The sequence below is a fragment of the Chenopodium quinoa genome, unplaced genomic scaffold (genome assembly GCF_001683475.1).
Source record: "Chenopodium quinoa cultivar QQ74 unplaced genomic scaffold, ASM168347v1, whole genome shotgun sequence".
NCBI classification, from domain to species: Eukaryota; Viridiplantae; Streptophyta; class Magnoliopsida; order Caryophyllales; family Amaranthaceae; genus Chenopodium; species Chenopodium quinoa.
This window is the reverse complement of record NW_018745054.1, coordinates 392,541-412,141: the sequence shown is the minus strand read 5'-3', so window position 1 is coordinate 412,141 and position 19,601 is coordinate 392,541. Positions and strand designations below refer to the sequence as shown.

General features: G+C 38.0%; 2 protein-coding genes across 3 annotated transcripts; both read right to left on the bottom strand.

Annotated features, from left to right (window-relative positions):
- Positions 1-510: 510 nt before the first annotated feature.
- On the bottom strand, positions 511-8,429 carry LOC110709212 (E3 ubiquitin-protein ligase RNF13-like). Its single transcript, XM_021887423.1, has 2 exons — positions 8,130-8,429; positions 511-858 (listed from the first exon to the last, which is right to left on the bottom strand). The coding sequence occupies exons 1-2, from the start codon at positions 8,427-8,429 to the stop codon at positions 511-513; spliced, it is 648 nt and encodes a 215-aa protein (XP_021743115.1).
- Positions 8,430-15,133: 6,704 nt separating this feature from the next.
- Positions 15,134-19,292, bottom strand: LOC110709157. 2 transcript variants are annotated; one of them, XR_002508861.1, is made up of 7 exons: positions 18,801-19,291; positions 17,920-17,991; positions 17,407-17,450; positions 17,199-17,310; positions 16,826-16,915; positions 15,905-16,006; positions 15,134-15,421 (listed from the first exon to the last, which is right to left on the bottom strand). XR_002508861.1 is itself a non-coding variant. In XM_021887371.1 (5 exons), the coding sequence occupies exons 1-4, from the start codon at positions 18,057-18,059 to the stop codon at positions 16,867-16,869; spliced, it is 345 nt and encodes a 114-aa protein (XP_021743063.1). In that variant the 5' UTR covers positions 18,060-19,292; the 3' UTR covers positions 15,134-15,421; positions 16,826-16,866. The 2 variants fall into 2 exon arrangements, 1 of the variants encoding a protein (XP_021743063.1); XM_021887371.1 differs by lacking the exon at positions 15,905-16,006 and having other exon boundaries at positions 17,920-19,292.
- Between the last annotated feature and the right edge of the window lie 309 nt (positions 19,293-19,601).

Genomic DNA, 19,601 nt, shown 5'->3' with positions numbered 1-19,601 from the left:
CGCCTCAATTATCCCCTCGTAGTCCTCATCCAGGACTCGAGGCTTTTTGCATTTGTGCCCCAGGAGGTCTGGCTTCCGGTTGTATATCCTATATTCCCGGTTTTCCTCCTTGGTGGGAGCAGAAACCAGATAGAACCTATTCTTCCAGTCCGACCACTTGGACGGTTTGTCTTGGGTCATTAGGTATTGAGGGTAGGTGGTCAATGTATACCAGGCTCTCCACCCGCCTAGGCTTCTACTCAGATAGTGCATGTGGGAAAAGGCCTCCCAGACGGGGTTGATGTTCTGCATCTCGCAGGCGGAGATATAACCTAAGATGTTAACCCATGAATTAGGGGTTAACTGCTAAATACCCAGACCATACCCTCGAAGAATGGCCTTTATGGTGTTATGCAAAGGGAAGCAGAGACCGGCTAGAAACGCCGCCTCTAAACAGCCAAAAGACCAGTTTGAATTTGGCTGATCATCTTCCCAGACTATAGTGCCCATCTCAAGCGGCACGATTATTCTCTAATCTTCTCCAAGAGGACATATTTTGACAAAGTCCTCTAAGTTTCTGGCCATGCTGGCCTTATCTCTTGTAGAGACGGCGATAAGGAAAGGGTCGCCCTTATTGTTCCATGTGGGCCTCTCCTCCTCCTCGATATCCGCATCTGATGTAAGAAGGCTGCTGCTACTGCCACTTTGCTCTGAACCGGATGAGGAGGCGGTCTCTTCACCACTCGCGTTCTCTGAAGGGTTTTCTTGTTCAACCCGGGAGGGAGAGGCGGGATCTTCACCGCCTTCCTGACCCAACCCCAATATTCCATCACTGGGAGTGCTTGCAGTGCCACGCGGAGATCCCATTGTCATCTCAGCCTGATTAAAGTCAGGCAGCAATTCTTCAGAGGTTTCCCCTTGACGGGCGTTAGAACGGTCGCACATTCCACACTCAATCAAATAAATTTATAAATCCTAAAACTAACCCCTAAACAAGTCTAGTGGTAAGTTCGGAGTCGAACCACAAGGAACGGTAATGCTAGATTGTTCTTAATCTAATGCCTAAGCTATGCCGAAGTCGATTTACGGATAAAGGACACTACAACTACACTAAAACACATATAAAGAACAAGGTATGATAAAGTCTACTAGGGGAAAAGATCCACTTAGAACAATTAATAAGCTAATGAGAATCCATTTGATAATCAATCATGCAAAGAAAGAATTATAATGAGAATTAACTACACTCAAAAGTAATCTCTCAAATTCCTAGCCTAGATCCCTCATTGACTAGGTGCATAGAAGAAAATTACCCAAAATGCAATCAAATATATCAATTCTAATTCACAATCCCTTGTCAAACTAAAACCAATATGCAATTAAGTGTGCTATCATGGGAGATCAATCTAATCTAAAACAAACAACATTCCAACATCAATTCAATCAATTTAATCACACAATTATCATCAAATTTATCTCAAATAACTCAAATAATCATTACAAAGCCTCACTCAACACCTAGTAGAAGGGAAACTACTCAAGCATAATGAAAGCAACTAAATAAAGCAATAAGAGAAGAGAAAGTAAGAAATGCTCATTGATATAAGGTGGAGATCTTCAAATTCCTCATTTGATTATCCAAAATCCATGAAAACCATTGTGCTCCTCACTTTCTCTCTCTAAAATTTTGAGAGTTTCTCTCTCTAAAACCTAAAACTAACCTAAAATCTATTCTAAACTGAAAAAAAATCTTTCTCTTTAATGAGCAAAAAAAATCTATTTATACCCCTTACAAAATTGCTTAGGAAGTTCCGCAAAAAGTCAGCTGAAACGGGAAAAGGTCCGACCGAACTCTGGGTAGGTTCGGTCAGACTCAGGGTAGGTTCGGCCGAACTCAGGGTAGGTGCGGTCGAACCTCCCTGATCCTTGTTTGGTCGAACTTTCCTGGTTCGACCCCTCATGTAAACATGCTGAAAACTTGGTTGAAACTGCCTTGGAGGTTCGGTCGAACTTTTCAAAAGTTTGACCACACCTTGGTTCGACCGAACCTCTTAGAGGTTCGGCCACACCTCCTCTTGAACTTCCTCTTCTTGCTTCCTCTCCTTCCCTTTTGCTCCTCTTGTCTTTGTCCATGCCTCCATACTTGGCCAAGGGGCCTCCTACCGTGCTTAGGACCGCCATGGAACCTGCAAAAGATAGCAAAGATCACGAGAGCATGGGGATGATAAAATTATGCATAAAGATTATCAAAACAAGCGCAAATAAGCATACTTTTCATCCATAAAAAAAAAGGAAGCCATAAGAGGAGAAAAGAGGTAGAAAAACCTAAGAAAAACAGGAGAAAAGAGACCAATACACTACCCCTAAGGGTAACATAAATGTCACTCATCAAACACCCCCAAGCTTAACTTTTGCTCATCCTCGAGCAAAACAAAACAAACACAACGGAAAACGATGTATTTTTTATTTTTTTTTATTTTTTTTTTAAAAAAAACAATAAAATAAAATAAAACTAGAAGAGAAATAATATACACTAACTCACTTTCGTAGGAATCACGAATGCATTTAGCGCATGCATCAAGCACTTTAAACCCCATAGATCGCTCTAGAGGACGAGTATGCTCTCGTAAGGGTATCCTAAGAGTTTAACCCATAACTCTTGACAAAAATCAAGGCAAAGCAATAAACAAATAGATAAAATAAATTGAAGTAAAAGAGAGGTTACAAGCGTTCTTAAGTGGATTTTTACAATGGAACAAGCACTAAAGAATGTCAATCTTTCTAAAAAAAAAATAAAGGTATGCACGTTCTAAGGTGTCCAAGGTTGATTGAAACATAGCATATGCTAAGCATAGAGAACTAACGGAAACATATTCCACCTTTTGTTCCAACTAATCAAACCACAACCTCTCTACAAGTTTCAAATCCACTTTCAATTTAGCTTCTCATGATTCCACGAAGGAACCGGAAAATAAGTAAGAAATTCAAAACATGAGAAGGTTACCCAACATCTTGGCTATGCAAACTCGCTCTATAGGCTTGATTCCTATTTCCTGCCACCACTAAATGACTTAACCCTCTAGGATCAAAAGGACTTTCAAGGTTGTAATACACAGGCTAGGAGAGTAAAGGAGTGGAAAACTTTTGAAATTGGTGGTAAACCTACATGTGAAGCTCGGGTGGAACTTTTTCCACAAGATCCAAACGAATCCAAAACAAAAGTACCAACTATGCTCATAAAATAAATTTTCCCCAAGCTTATTTAAAACAAACTAACAAAAATAGGGGAAAAAAAAACAACTATAAAAAAATCATTTTGTGCTTTTCATTCTTCTTTTACCTTTTTTTTCGACATTTTTTTTTTTCATTTAAAAGTCCTTGCCTCTTTAACTTTGGACGACTTTTTCTCAAAATGCATTTGCTTTTATGCACAAACTTATATACAACACATACTTGCTTTGCAAATAAACTCATAATTCTAAACTTGCACCATAAACAATAAAACAAGCTCGAAAACTAAATTGCTTCACAAAACTAAAGGTAGAAAGTGAAACCAAGGCTTCAAGGCTTGTATTGTGGCTAGAGAAAAGAATGTATATGGATCAAAAGGGCTAGCAAGAGGGGCAAATATAAACTAAACTCAAAAATAGAAAATCTATCCTATAAAAAGAGAAATTCCTTTGTCATCCCCTAAAGTGGCACAGTCGCGATCTTGGGAGCTAAAAGTCAAGTTCTAGATACGAGAATGCAATAGCCAAGGATCCAAATATGCCGCTCAACAAAGTATGATGAAGGCTTGAACAATTTACCTCACTAGGGATAGCAATAACTAACTCTTGATTTCATATCCACCATAGAGAGCAACTCCATCTTACCACAAGCAAGTGAACTAGGGCTTCATGGTCTCAAAGTTCTTAACAACTACCTTAGCATATCATATCCTAGAGTCAACCTAACACATTCTCAAACCGTGCATACCTTTATAATTTAGGAATAAAGACATTCAAGAATACAAGTCCAAGCGTATTATGTCAAAAGTAAGAACAAAACAAAACACATTGCAAATTTGCCTTGATAGAAACAAAATCTTTTTGGAATTTTCAAAATAAAGAAAATGGAAATGCATATACAAATTTGCATGGCATATATGAATCAAAATTCCACCAAACATGATAGAATACCCTCCCCCAAGCTTGAATGAGGCAACATGCTCAAACTTTAAACCAAAGAATCTATGGGAGGAGAAAAGAAAGAAAGTCATCCAACCAACCAACATATGTCCAACAAGTCACAAATCATTAGAGGAAGAGCAAGGAAGGATATTACCGGATATTAGGTGGGTATAGTACCCGCAAATGACCCAATTAAACCTTCTTGGAGCCGACTACCTCTAAAATTGAATCTTGTTTTCCATGTGCTAGCAAAAGTGGAGTCAAACTTCCTTGATTCTTGATCCAAACCAATGCATAAGAGTATATTAAGTTATGTACCTAGCACCAAGCACACAAACATTTCCATGAGGCCGAAAACTATTCTAAAAATAAAAAAAATGAAAGCAATAAACACGGGTTACTTCCTGAGAAAGGCTTGCTTAAGGTCCAAGCTTGACTGCTCTAGTAAATAATATTGCAAGGATCGTAAGAGCTTATCAAATGCACTACTACACATTTCATAAGAAAGAAGGTAGGAAAATGACGGGAAGATAACGTGCAACAAGGATAGTGCACGCAAATGAGGAGAGAGATGCCAAGAAAAAGAAGAAGAAGAATCAAAAGAAAATTCAACAAAAGAAGAAGAAGAAGAAGAAGAAAAAGAAAAGGAAGGCAAACTCTCCTTAAAATGTTTTTTGGTGGAAAAATCACCCTTTTCCTCAATAATCGATGAGTGGGGAGCTTGAAGAACACAAATAGAAAGAGGGTCCCCAATAGGCTCTTTGAGAAAAGAAGGGAGTGTCATGGGATAGGAGGGAACATGATCAAATTTTCTTGAAAATGGAATATGATGACGTGGGGGGATAGGAGAAATGGTCTCACAAATGATCTCATTTTCACCACCTTTCCTCTCGTCACTAATAAGGGAATGAAAGTTAATCATTGAATTCTCAAAAGAAGAACACTCGTGATCTACATCTCCCTCAAACAACCAATCTCCAAGAGAAACAACCTCATCTTCCAATTCCCTATCACGACGATAAACAACATTTCCCTTAGAAATCTGAAAGCCTAAGATCTCAAAACCATGCATGAATGGATGCAAATTCATCTCAAATTCATCTCTTTCCCATGAAGCATTCTCAATGAACTCACTCAAAATGTCATTATTTTTCATTTGAACCTCACAAAATAAATGGGACATAATCTCAAATGAGTCCAAATACTCATGAATAGAGGAATCACAAACATGCACTTGGTCAAAATAAGAAAGAGGGTTTTGATTCATAAAATCATCATTTAATTCACTCTCAACTCTCTTTCCTTCACTCAAAAGCTCATTGTTGTCTTCCTCACAATCTTTTGATTGCACAAAAACATCATCATCATCATCTTCAATACACACATGGGATTTGAAAGATTCAATATCATGCAACAAAGATGACAATTGGCTTTCTAGCTCTTCCTTTCTCCTTATTACCTCCTCAATACGCTCTTCACTCCTATTCATCATCTCCAATTGACTTCTCATAGAATTTAAAAACAACTCCTTACTTGGCCCAAAAGTAGAATCAAGCTCAACACACCTAATAAGGGATTCTAAATAATCAATCGGACACTCACATGATGAAGAAAATTGAAGGTTAACAAGGGGAAAAGGATCACAACCAAGATTGTAAGCATCAACTTTAGAAGGATGAGTATAATCATCATCACGGGGAGAGGGGGCACAATCAAGCATATAAGATTCATTATTGGGAGAAAAAGGTACATCACAAGAAGGCATGCTAAATAATGAAGAATAATGAAACACACCATGCTCATCAACATTGGAATGCACCTCATCATCATGAACAATAGGGGAAATAGAGTTGAAATCATTTGTTCTAGGTTCACTAATGAGATCATGTGACAAATCATGGGAATGCATGCTAACATTAGAAGAATCGACACATTGCACATCAATATTAGAAACATGATTACCCTTATTGTAAACATCCCTAGCAAACCATACATAAAAATCCCAAGCATCATCAGTTGATAATGCTTTAAATTCACCATTATACATGCTTTCAACAATATCCCTAGTTTTCTTATTCAAAACAAAATAACAAATCTCAGAAGCCTCCCAAAGACTATAACAATTACGATCTACAAGTCCCTCAAGTCTATTGAAATAATCACAAAAAGGCTCATTATCATATTGAGGAAATGAGAAACATGCCATTTTTTAATTTTTTTTAACAAAAACAATCAAACAAACAAAAAATAAATAAACAAATAAAAAAAAGTATACACAAAGACCTAGACTCAAGCAATCAAAAACAATCAAGCATTGACATCGTTCCCCGGCAACGGCGCCATTTTGACGGGCGTTAGAACGGTCGCACATTCCACACTCAATCAAATAAATTTATAAATCCTAAAACTAACCCCTAAACAAGTCTAGTGGTAAGTTCGGAGTCGAACCACAAGGAACGGTAATGCTAGATTGTTCTTAATCTAATGCCTAAGCTATGCCGAAGTTGATTTACGGATAAAGGACACTACAACTACACTAAAACACATATAAAGAACAAGGTATGATAAAGTCTACTAGGGAAAAAGATCCACTTAGAACAATTAATAAGCTAATGAGAATCCATTTGATAATCAATCATGCAAATAAAGAATTATAATGAGAATTAACTACACTCAAAAGTAATCTCTCAAATTCCTAGCCTAGATCCCTCATTGACTAGGTGCATAGAAGAAAATTACCCAAAATGTAATCAAATATATCAATTCTAATTCACAATCCCTTGTCAAACTAAAACCAATATGCAATTAAGTGTGCTATCATGGGAGATCAATCCAATCTAAAAACAAACAACATGCCAACATCAATTCAATCAATTTAATCACACAATTATCATCAAATTTATCTCAAATAACTCAAATAATCATTACAAAGCCTCACTCAACACCTAGTAGAAGGGAAACTACTCAAGCATAATGAAAGCAACTAAATAAAGCAATAAGAGAAGAGAAAGTAAGAAATGCTCATTGATATAAGGTGGAGATCTTCAAATTCCTCATTTGATTATCCAAAATCCATGAAAACCATTGTGCTCCTCACTTTCTCTCTCTAAAATTTTGAGAGTTTCTCTCTCTAAAACCTAAAACTAACCTAAAATCTATTCTAAACTGAAAAAAAATCTTTCTCTTTAATGAGCAAAAAAATCTATTTATACCCCTTACAAAATTGCTTAGGAAGCTCCGCAAAAAGTCAGCTGAAACGGGAAAAGGTCCGACCGAACTCTGGGTAGGTTCGGTCGGACTCAGGGTAGGTTCGGGGTAAAAATTACCCCTGCCACGTGGCCCAATGAGGGCCTGACACATGTCACCCTCATACAGGCCCCGAGGGATCTAATGAGAGGATGCCACGTGGCATTGAACCCCCAATGGGGGAGCAGATTCTCATCTGCTATAAATAGAGGAATCATCCTCATTTATTGGCATTTATAAATACAAGCAAAAAAACCCGAGCAATATTAATTGTGGAATCTTCCTGAATCAGTGAGAAATACCCATTTACTTTTCGTCCGTTTACCCATCCGGAATCATACTAACTTGATCTTCGGAGGCGGAACTCCACCCAACCGGAGTTTCATGGTTTTGCTAGTACAGAAGTCAGGCGCTCATACCCAGTATTGTAACTCTCCCGAGGGACTAAAAACACCCGAAACAACAACCATATATCATTGATGAATTATTATTATTATTGTCAAGAAGTTATAAAAATCCTAAAACATTATGGTTAAAAAGAATTAGAGCTAGCTATTTTAAATTTTGTGAAAGAATAGATCGATACAACAACATATATATATTCAGTAATAACTTGGAACTTTTTCTTCTATACATCAATTCAATAGCACCACCCTTATATACAAGGAGGCGTAGTACAACTTAATTTTCATCAAAGATGAAATAACAAGGAATAAACTTATATCGGCACACCGGACATGTGTTCTTCCCCTCAAGAATCCATGAAACCATACACTCCCCATGAAAAACATGAGAACAAGGAAAAAACGCGCCATCTTGTTCACAACCATCACCCGACTTATCAAACTCCTCCAAGCAAATCGAACAACCCTGAGAGAAACCCCTCGATTCTTTACTTGATTCATTATTCATAGGCCTTAAGATCTCCATTTTTCGTAGGAAACTCTTCACTTCCATCCTAAGCTCATTATCCTCATTCGAATATTCCTTGAAATTAGTATTATTAGCAACTTCCTCGATATCCATATCCATAGTCTCAGCCACCTTGACTATCTTGACAATCAATGCACGCGTTTTAGCTTCAACATCTTATACAAGTTCCTCACAACTTTGTTCTATCGCTTCATAAACACATTCATCACCATATTCATCCTCATAAAGTTCTCCAAGCCACTCCTTAACTTCCCATTCCGTAAGCTCATCTTCGAAATCAGTACTTCTATCTAACACACGCGTAATACTTCTTTCTCCGTTAGGGATACGACTATCATGGTAACATATTTGGTTTGTAAAGAAGTCGTCGAGTGGGTGGTTCAGGTTTGAGGTTCAGGTTGAGGTTGAAGTAGACTCATCATCAACTGCCCAAGATAACACATCATATTCAGATATTGACCTTGAATACAATAAGGAGGAATTCATGGCCTGGTTTGGGTGGTCATGGAAATATTAAAGTAACAACTATTTAATTTGTGGTGTTTTCACTTTTCAGAAAATTTCATGTGTAATTTGTATATCTAACCTAATATAAAATGCTCAAAACAAACCCTTAAAAAAGAACTTTTCTTTATACGCAAGGAATTTCCTAAATTATGTCTATTATTATATCTTTCCAAATATTAATTGGAATTCTATATAGATTTTTTGTATATCTCTCTGATTTTGTTTATCTCCTTATTCATAGCTGTAAAAACAAAAAAAAATATTTTCAAAATTAGCTGTAAGAAAAATAAAGATAGTCGGCTGATAAGATGAGTGTAATAAGATATAGATAGTGAAAATAGCTATAATATAATGTCATTCACAAATTCTCCAAAAAGGCTGGTATACGTTAATTTATTGTAAAGCGGGTTAAAGTTATGTTAAAAGTACTTAAAGTTACCCTTTATACTGCAGAAGTTATTATTTTTCTATTAATAAATTTTATCTTACAAAAAACTTATAATGTGTTAAATTAATCATATTAGTCTTTATATTATATAATCAAGTATCTACAAAAAATTACACAATGAAATAAAAATCAAACCAACGAAAACTTCAAAGCTGCCCTTTAAGTGGTTAAAGTTACCATAAAAATAGTTATAGTTACGTTCAAACTGACCATTTTACAATAAAATTAATATACACCGTTGTACACAAGACTTGTTTAATGTTGTTTAGGGACTACAGTCTATAGCTAATGTGTGATTTTTTATTTTATTTTATTTCAAATAGCACACCCAAATGAATCAAACTCGGGGTAATTATAATTAATTATTGAGTTGCAATATTATACTTACTTACTAAGTTGTAGGCTGTTAAATATATACCTGTTTTTTTACATCACATTAGCTAATTAAGTAATTATCAAACACGACCAATATTAGCTAGATAATGTTTTTTTATTTTTTATTTTATTTTTTTTAAAAATGATTAATATGGAGTATAATGATATACTTGTATGAATGATATAATGATTTACGAAGTTAATTAAAAAGAATCAAGACTAAAATTAAAATTTTATTTTACTAATAATATTCACTCCCTTATTTATTCTCATTCTTATACAAATAAATTTTTTTATAGTAACTTTTTTAATTTAATAGTAATAATAAAATAATAATAATAAAAAAAAATAGATAAGTAAAACTTGGAATCCTTGGAAGATTTGTACACTAGTTCAAGAAAATGACAGTGCTTATTTCCAATAAGATAATTTAGATATTTTAAATAAAAATCAGGCATAGCCGTGTGGGTAATGAAGTGCATGCTTGGTGGGCAAGTCAGCCACTTAAATATTTTCTATATATAATTATTATGTACGATTATGAATGTTGAAGTAATAATAATATCAAAAAGCCTTTAACCTTAATAATGCATAACATGGGGTGTTTAACATCATTAACAATACGAGGGGTAGAAGTTACATCTTGGGTGATGGAGCCAAACAATACTACTAGTAATGATGATGACCAGAAGCCAGTTGATGATCTCTTTACCGTCTACCTATCGTACCAGGAAGACGGCCTTAATGAAGTTAACGTGAAAACAATAAATGTGAATTTAGAGTTCAAGAGAGAGTCCCCTTATTGGGAATGGCAAGATGTCGTCATGAATTGCGTAAAGGATATTGACGTTGATATTAATGCTTGGGATTCTGTTTTTGATTTTGTGGTACAAAGTTGTGAGGACTTGCTTGATGATGTTCGTGATTCTGGCCTAATTAAGTTCCTTTTGTCCATCATAGTCCGGCCTCCTTCGTGTTATTTTCATCAATATCTTATGTATCTTCCTTGAAATTATTCATACGATCGTCATACCTTCCTAGCTCGAAATCATTTGTTTCTTTCTCGAAACTATTCGTGTCTTAGTCAGGTGGCTTGTCCGTCCACACTGGCCCTCAGATAATCCATTCGGCTCCGTATGTGCCTCAACAGCCATACATGCCGTATGGTCAACCATACATGCAGCTGACTCTCTTTGGGGGTCAGACGGCACAGAATGTCCAACCATTGGACTGGCAGCTCCGTCAGCTAAAACTTGGGGAACAACCTTCTGCGTACTCCAACGAAATAATCGAGGCGGCACAGCCGGCCAGGTTAAAAACGTTCTAGTAGGCACTTATGATGGTACCACACACACAGAAGATCGACTAATGGCTTACACCAACCTCATGTACTTACCGAGGTTGGATGATGCCGCCTGGTGTGATGTTTTCCGGCCACATTAAAGGGCGTCTCCCAACGATGGTTTGGCAACCTGCCTGCCGGATGCATCAACAGCTTCAAGACGCTTGCTTACTTGTTTGCCTCAAACTTCTCTATGAATATTCTTGCTAAGAAAACAAGTCTTGACTTGGGTGCAATACATCAGGGGGATAGAAAACGGCTAAGGTCCTATGTCAGGTGGTTCAATCTGATGAGAATTCAAATTCAAGGTCTGTCTGATGAAGTGGCCTATACAGACTTCTTCAAAGGTCTGTAGGACGGGTCGACCTTTAAGTTTGACCTCGTCAGAAAGAGCGTTGCTACTCTCCAAGAAGCTCTGATGGAGGCGGACGCCTATATACAGGCGACCGAACTCTGCAACATCAGTAAGCAGTCGGACTCAAAGCAGTTTGACTAAAGAGAGAGTCTGCCAGCTCAGCCGACCAAAAAAGAGAAAAAGATAAAAGAAGTCTGGGCGGTTGATGACTCTAAACAGTCGTCCCAGAAGAAAAAGAAAGAAATCGTACGTCCCAAAGTATGAGTTTAATAAGGACTGCTACTCCATCCTCATGGAGATTAAAGACCGGGTGACCATTGAGAAGGCGGCTGTTATGAAAGGTTCTACCAAAAATCAGAACAAAAATAAGTATCGCCACTTCCATGAGGACATTGGCCATGACACCAACGACTGCTATAGTCTCAAGCGGCTGTTGGACCGACTGGCTGATAAAGAGGTGCTCAAGTCGTATATTCTGAAGTCTAAGGTTACCCTGCAAACTAACCATGGGCAGCCGTCCAAAAAGAAGTCACAACCTCCTAATAGTTCGGACACTGATGAAGAACCGATCTATACAATAGTAGGCGGCTTTGCTGGAGGAGGCCCAACCATTCAGGGCACCAAGGACTACATCAGGTGGCTGGATGTCAGCTCAGTGGACGAGGGGCAGGCGTCTAAGGACACCTTCCCTGAAGTTGTCATCACTGAAAAAGACAGGGGCAAGGTCAGACGACTGTATGATGACCCCATAGTCATTGAATGCAAAGTGTCCAACCAGAAGGTAGGCTGGATCCTCATTGACACTGGAAGTTCGGCTGATCTCATCAGCAACAAGGGCTTGACAAAGCTCAAGTACAAGCCCAGCAGTATGCATAAAGTATCTCATCCCTTAGTTGGTTTTGGGGGTGGAGTTGTGCATCCGTTAGGACGAATCACCTACCCATCTGGCTGGGGGAAAAGGGAAAAGGACGCCACATGGTAGTCCGGTTTTTGGTTGTTGAAGAGTTGACCACCTACAATTTGATATTGGGCCACCCTACTCTGAATGAATCCAAGGCCGTTATCATTCCATCCCTTATGCTTTTTAATTTTGAGAAGGAGGATGGATTTGTTGGCTCCCTAAAAGGAGATCAGAAGACGGCTAGAGAGTGCTACCTATCAAACGTCAAGCCTACTGTGGCCGCATCCGGCCAAGGTGAAGTGCCAATAGACCTTAACGAAATCAAGGATGATGCGCCTGCTTTAATAGCGGCCGGAAAAAAGAGAAAGGTCGACCAATTGGTGGTTGTGAAAAAAGAAAAGCAATAGCAATCACTTACCGGGGAACGGTCAGATGAACTCTGTCCCTAGTCGGCTGGTGAACACATTGATATTACCCTGGACGAACACTCGTCCAGAGCGAACTGTTAAGGTTGGGACGGCTGCTTTTGCGAGTTTGGGTGCAGACTTGCACAATTTGTTGAAGGAATTCAAAGACATCATTGCCTTTGAAGTAGAAGAGATGTCAGGCATCAGCCCGGATCTAGCTGTTCAGAAGCTTGCTGTGGATCCCAAAAAGAAGTCGGTTAGGCAAAAGATAAGAAACCATGGTGAGGAAAGAAGTCAAGCGACAGCTGCCGAAGTAAAAAAGTTAGATGATGGGTTCATTCGGCAATGTTACTTCCCAGATTGGGTTGCAAATGTTGTGTTGGTCAAGAAGCCGAATGGTACCTGGCACATGTGTGTTGATTACACAGATTTGAACAAGGCATGTCCAAAGGATAGTTATCCTCTTCCAAAGATCGACAGTTTGGTCGACTCTACGGCCGACCATGCCTTGATGAGTTTTATGAACGCCTACTTAGGCTTTCATCATATACCCTTGTGAAAGAAAGATCAAGAGAAGACGACATTCGTCACTGATCAAGGGTTATTCTATTGTACTGTGATGCCGTTTGGTTTGAAGAATGTGCCTGCTACTTTCCAACAAATAATTAATACAGTCTTCATTAATCAAATTGGATGGAATGTAGAGGCGTACATCGATGATATGATAGTCAAATCCAAACTACTGACAGATCACCTTGCTGACCTCCGAGAAACATTCGCCACACTCAGGCGGCACAAGGTCATGCTCAATCCCAAGAAATGTGTCTTTGGTGTTGAGTCTAGGAAGTTTCTTGGATTTCTGATTGATCAGAGGGGGATAGAGGCCAACCTAGAAAAGATACAGGCGGTCATTGACATGAAGTTACCTCGCAGTGTAAAGGAAGTTCAAAAATTAACAGGTTGTCTAGCGGCACTTGGGAGATTCCTCAGCCGGTCAGGCGACAAGTGCCTTTATTTCTTCCAAGCCATAAAAAAGAAGACTATGTTTGAATGGGGGACGGAGCTGAGGCGGCCTTCCAAAAATTGAAAGAGCACTTGCACTCATTGCCGAGGCTTGTTAGTTCTCTGCCATAGGAAGTCCTCTACATGTACTTAGCCATCTCAAATCACGCTCTCAGTGCTGTTCTCCTTGCTGAAAGAGACGACACCCAACTCCCGGTCTATTTCATTAGCCATGTTCTACGAAAAGTAGAACTGAGGTACTCAATGCTTGAAAAGTTTGGCCTTGCTTTCTTCATGGCTTTCAAGAAGTTAAAACCTTACTTCTTGGCGCACTCGGTTGTGGTCTACACAGACCAACCTATCAAGCGTCCAATGACAACCGTGGAATCATTCGGCCGAATGATCAAATGGGCTATTGAAATTCAAAGCCTTGAACTCTCTTTCGAACCAAGGAAGGCAGTGAAAGGATAGGCGTTTGCCGACTTCATTTTCAAAATGACAAGGCCGGCTGAGCCAGAGAAGCTTGATTAGGTTTGGAAAGTATTTGTGGACGGGAGCTCTACTATGAACGATTGTGGTGCAGGCTTGATATGTCAATCTCCTGAAGGAGATAAGTATGAATATGCACTACGGTTCAAGTTCCAGGCCTCAAATAATGAGGCAGAATATGAAGCCCTACTAGCCGGCATCCGCATGTGCAAGGCGGCAAGGGCAAGAAAAGTTGACGCCTATTCTGATTCACAATTGATCGTTAGCAAGTACCATGGTGACTATGAGGCCACCCATCCGGCCATGATCAAATATTTGCAGGCGGTTAAAGAAGAGGATGGGACACTTGATAAATTTCATCTAAGTCAAGTGCCCAGGTCAGAGAACAATCAAGCGGATGCTCTCTCTAAGCTGGCATCATCTGCCTCCTGTGATACACCTAGGTTAGTCTTTTGGGAAGTTATGGGAAAAGAAGTATTGAAGAAAATCCCATTGGAGTACAAGACCGAAGCTCAACCTGGATGGATGGCATCCGGGCTTACCTAGCAGACGACACTTTGCCGGATGCATACCTAGAAGCGGTTGCAGTGAAAAAACGTGCGGCCAACTTTGAAGTTCACAATCACTAGGCGAAAAAAACGAATTCCCCACTGGTTCAAACCCCCCTTTCCCACCGGTTTTGAACCGGGTTGTATTTGGGGGGTGCTAAAACCCCATAAATTTCGCATCGGTTCAAAACCGGTAGGAAAAAGGACTTTTCGCACCGGTTTTGTCTTAGAACCGGTGCCAAAAGTCTCCAAAAATATTTTTAAAAAAAACTTTTAGCACCAGTTCTTTACCAAAACCGGTGCCAAAAGTGCCCCAAAAAAATTAAAATTTATTTATTTTTTTTCACTTAAATTGTACCAAATAGTTATATATAATCATAATATACATAAAACTCATATATTTTCATCAATAACTTGTAATATTACACTTTAAAAAACTAAAAAAAATTGGACATATAAACACTAACATATATATTTTTGGACATATAAACACTAACATATGTTGTCTGACAGTATACAAAAACTAATAGAACTCAGGACTTCAAGGGCGGCAAGAATGCAAAACTGATGTAGAGCAGAGCACAGTGACATTAGTGGCAATGGTGTTTGTCTTTGTAGTATCAAATGCCATTTCCCCACCCAAGCTGGTGTCCTCATTGCCGATGGCAGCATTGATGTCCATTGTAGGGGAAGGATTCAAGCTAACTCTAGAGTTAACTGCAGCATGATAATTTCGTTAATGCACATCTAATTGTATCAATACAAATAAACATCAGGCATAAATCAAAAGAATCTAAAAATTCTCTATTTTTATAAGTTGAGCCATTAGCTACCAAATCTTGTAAATATCTGAAACTCATTTCTAACTCATGTAGATACGGGCTGGTTTGTGACTTGTGAGTGCTCAATGTTAACTATTACAGGCCTCTAGACTCAACAATCCTGAATAATACCATACATTGATGCTAGTATTATATAACGATTTAGGCAAGATACAGATATTAGAGCTGAAATGTGACCCTTAATAGGAACACCCATCAACACTAGAGCTGAGCATACATGGCAGATAGAATAGTGGTCACAGGATCCTACTACTTGTAATGCCAACAATTTAAAGCAAGAAAAGAGATCCTGGGGTGTGTTAGAAAAAGGTGAATCTGCACATCATCCTGAAAGAATCAACCTGAAAGAATCAAGTACCTGTCCTTTAAAAGTGTTGGCTCTTGGGATTATTTTACTGGTTTTGATGCTGAGTTGAAGACAACAGTAATATTGAACTGGAAGAAAAGCTCGCAATCAAAGCTGTATATTACATGATATACTGAGTCAATATAGCAGTTATGTCTTCATAATAATACCGCAAATTTCATGGTAAATGCTATAACTTTTGATGTTATTGTGAATGAAATTTTGTTGAAAGTTTCTTGTAGATGCTCAAATGAGCTTAGAGAAGTGATAGTGATGTAAGGTGGTTGCTTAGCAGGTTTTGTCTGCCTGCAAGCTTTTGGTTCTGTTGTTCTGGAGGTCTGTATTAAGCTTTTTCAGTTCTGCATTGTTAATAAACTCTCTAACTAATTGCTTAAGAAATGAAAAGAAAAAAAACTCATGCATCTTAAATGATCCTTTTTAAAAGCGCAGTATTCAGATCTATGCGATTACTCTGATATATTAGTAGTCCTATAGAACACTTACACTTAATTCCTAGTTCTTGTTCTCGAGGATGAGCTTATAACACTTGATTCAACTTTTGTGCACAATACAACTTAACTTCTATTCAAAGTTTTGCAACAAAATTGGCCTGACTATAACTAATGCCAAAATGATCCAGGGATAACTAAATCTGGAAAAATAAATGCATATAATTAGCCATAAACACATGGAACCCCAATATCAAATCCTTTAATCAAAAGGAAGCATCAAGTCCCAACTCCCAAGCCCTTAAATCCCAAGGACATCACAAGCAAAATAAAATGTCAAAGTTGTTGGGACACACTAAAAACAGAAATTAACCAGCCAACAGAACTTTCAGTTAATTGAAATGAAGCATTCATGTAAACACCTAGAAAAGCAAGGATATGAACACAACATCACAGAAATGCAAAACTATGCTACCATAAGTACCTTAGCGAGTCTGGTTAAACCGTCCTTAACTTTGGGAATGATCAAAATGTGTACAGGAGCTTGTGGATTGATATCCCGAAAAGCAAGAACCTGGTTCAATCCATTCAAAGTCAGATTAAACAACATAGACCTTTAGAGCCTCAATACCCTCCCCCCCCCCCCCCCCCCCCCCCCCCCCCCCCCCCCCACCAAAAAAAAAAAAAAAGTAGCGTAGTCCTAACACTCATTACTAACCCCAGAAAATGAACTCCTAAAAATTTATAGTAGAAGACAAATAAGTGTCAAGGTCACAGAATCAGAAATATCATCGGTAATATTAAATGCTTACAATGAACTGGTCCTCAAAGTATTAGAGGGTCAGCCAGAGCAATACCTGAAGAGTACCATCTTCACCAAAAGGACCATGGATGACAGGAAACACAATATCAATTGAAGCAGCAAGGTGTTCCACAAAATCTGACAAGCAGCGAAAACCTTGAGCAAGGCTGAGAACAACAGTAAAAACAAACAATTCATTTTATGGAATCACCGCTAAATTCTCATGAAAGATGATAAATAAAACAAAAGTTAGAACTACACACCTTTCAAGCTTAAAATCAAAATCCGAAGGAGTGTTTGAATAGAGCTGCAAGTAATAAGAGAGAAACAGATTAGCTCAATATGTTTGTTGCTGTTTGCATGCTACAAAGACAATATATATCTTTCTGCCAAAATTATCAAATGCATTCCTAAATTCCCAACCCCAACTTCAGAAGTGAACATATTCTACAGAAAACAATATGATTTCCTTTCATTTCTTTGTAACTCAAATAAAAATCATAAAAGCTCTTGACAGTAAAACGCTCATTCCATAAAACGAATTAACATTAAAATAGTTCATACAAACAACTTTTTTTTTTTTTTTTTTTTTTACCAAATGATCCATTTACACAGAGCAATTACAACTTACAATCACCGAAGCATGGCAACAGTTTAAAGGTTTTTCGACTTTCCATGGAACCGAATTATCAAATGTACTCAACACAATTCCGTACTTCCTTTGTGTATTCGTACAATAGTTGTATAAAAATAGATAAGCAAGCTAAGCAGTTGACCTGAGCAGAAGATATGGCATAAGCATTGAGCTCACTGTCAATGTAGTAGCAGCTAACACACAAATCATCTCCCTGATAACATCATCAACAAAACATATCACAACACTTATAAGATTGTACCACAAATCCACAATGTGCATTCCGTAATCCGGTCATCATTTCGATTTATATCATTGCTCTTTATGTCTCTCTAAACACCGAAAAATAAGTATCTTCAATTGAAATGACTATTAGTAATCAATCTTTTTGCGTTTTCATACCATAAGTTGTACACCAATTTCCCACTTCTAAAGAATCAAATTGACGTAGAAAAAAAAATTCAATCAATACAGAAAACACCAATATTCTATTCACTATAGCAAGATTTAACTTAGTTCCGCAAAATAAATTTTAAATCTAACTCAATGCCATCATATTCTACTTAATACAGATAAATTTAACTCAATGGAATAAAATAAATTTCAAAAATTTCAACATATACAATAACAAGAGTTCACGAATTATATATTAACAACAATAATGTATGTACATAAATTGAAAGAAACCTGACGAAATTGAATTGCATGACATTCTTCCAATTAACCCTTAATTGGAAAACCCTTAATTTCTTCCAATTAACAGCCTCGAGAAATTAGAAAACCCTTAATTTCTTCCAATTAACCTCAATTGGCAAAAATCACTCAAACATAGAACAAATTCATGAGCAAATCCATTAAAAATCAATCCAATAACACATTAATAACACAACCAGATTCGACAACCCTAAAACAACAACAACAAAATAAACCAACAATTCATCAATCGCAAAGAAGATTAAAATCAAGAACAGCTAAAAAAAAAAAACAAAATCAAAACCAAAAGGAAGCGAAATCGAAGCAAACCAGGAACAACTTCAATGGAGGTGAGAAAGCTCAGATTCGGCTTCAATGGAGAATATAGAGCACGATTCAATGGAGGCGGAGGTGCTGCTTCAATGGAGTGAGAAAGCTAGGGCAATTCGGGATTGTGGATGGAGAACGAAGGAGAATACGAGAGGGAAAGTAAAAGTACAGAAGAAAGAAAGAAAGAAAGAAGAAAAGCAGCCCGTTTTTTTTTTTTTTTTTTATATTTCGTAATTCGCACCGGTTTGAACCGGTGCGAAAAATATGATTTCCCACCGGTGGGAAAAGTATTTTCCCCAATCCTGCCCATTTCTTTTCCCACCGATTTTCAAGAACCGGTGCGAAAAGAGCGCTGTGCAATTCATTTTTTCTACTAGTGAATGGAGAACTTTTCAAGAAGGGTTATCTGAGACCTTTATTGAAATGCATCACCCCTGAAAGGGGGCAAGAAATTCTAGAAGACCTACACTCGGGCTTTTGTGCCTCTCACATAGGCGGAAGGTCCCTAACAAAGAGGGCTAGGCGGCAAGGCTACTTTTGGCCCACCCTTGAAGCAAACGCCATAGAAATGGTGAAGAAATGTGATAAGTGTCAAAGATTTGGCAAACTTATACACCGTCCTGCCATTGATCTGACGGCCATTCACAGCCCAGTAACATTCTCCAAATGGGGCATGGACATTCTGGGTCCGTATACGCCTGTTACAAGCGGACGGAGGTATATCCTGGTTGCTATTGACTACTTCACCAAAATTGGGTAGAAGCAGAGGCGGTCAAAGGCATCAAGACAAAAGATGTTATC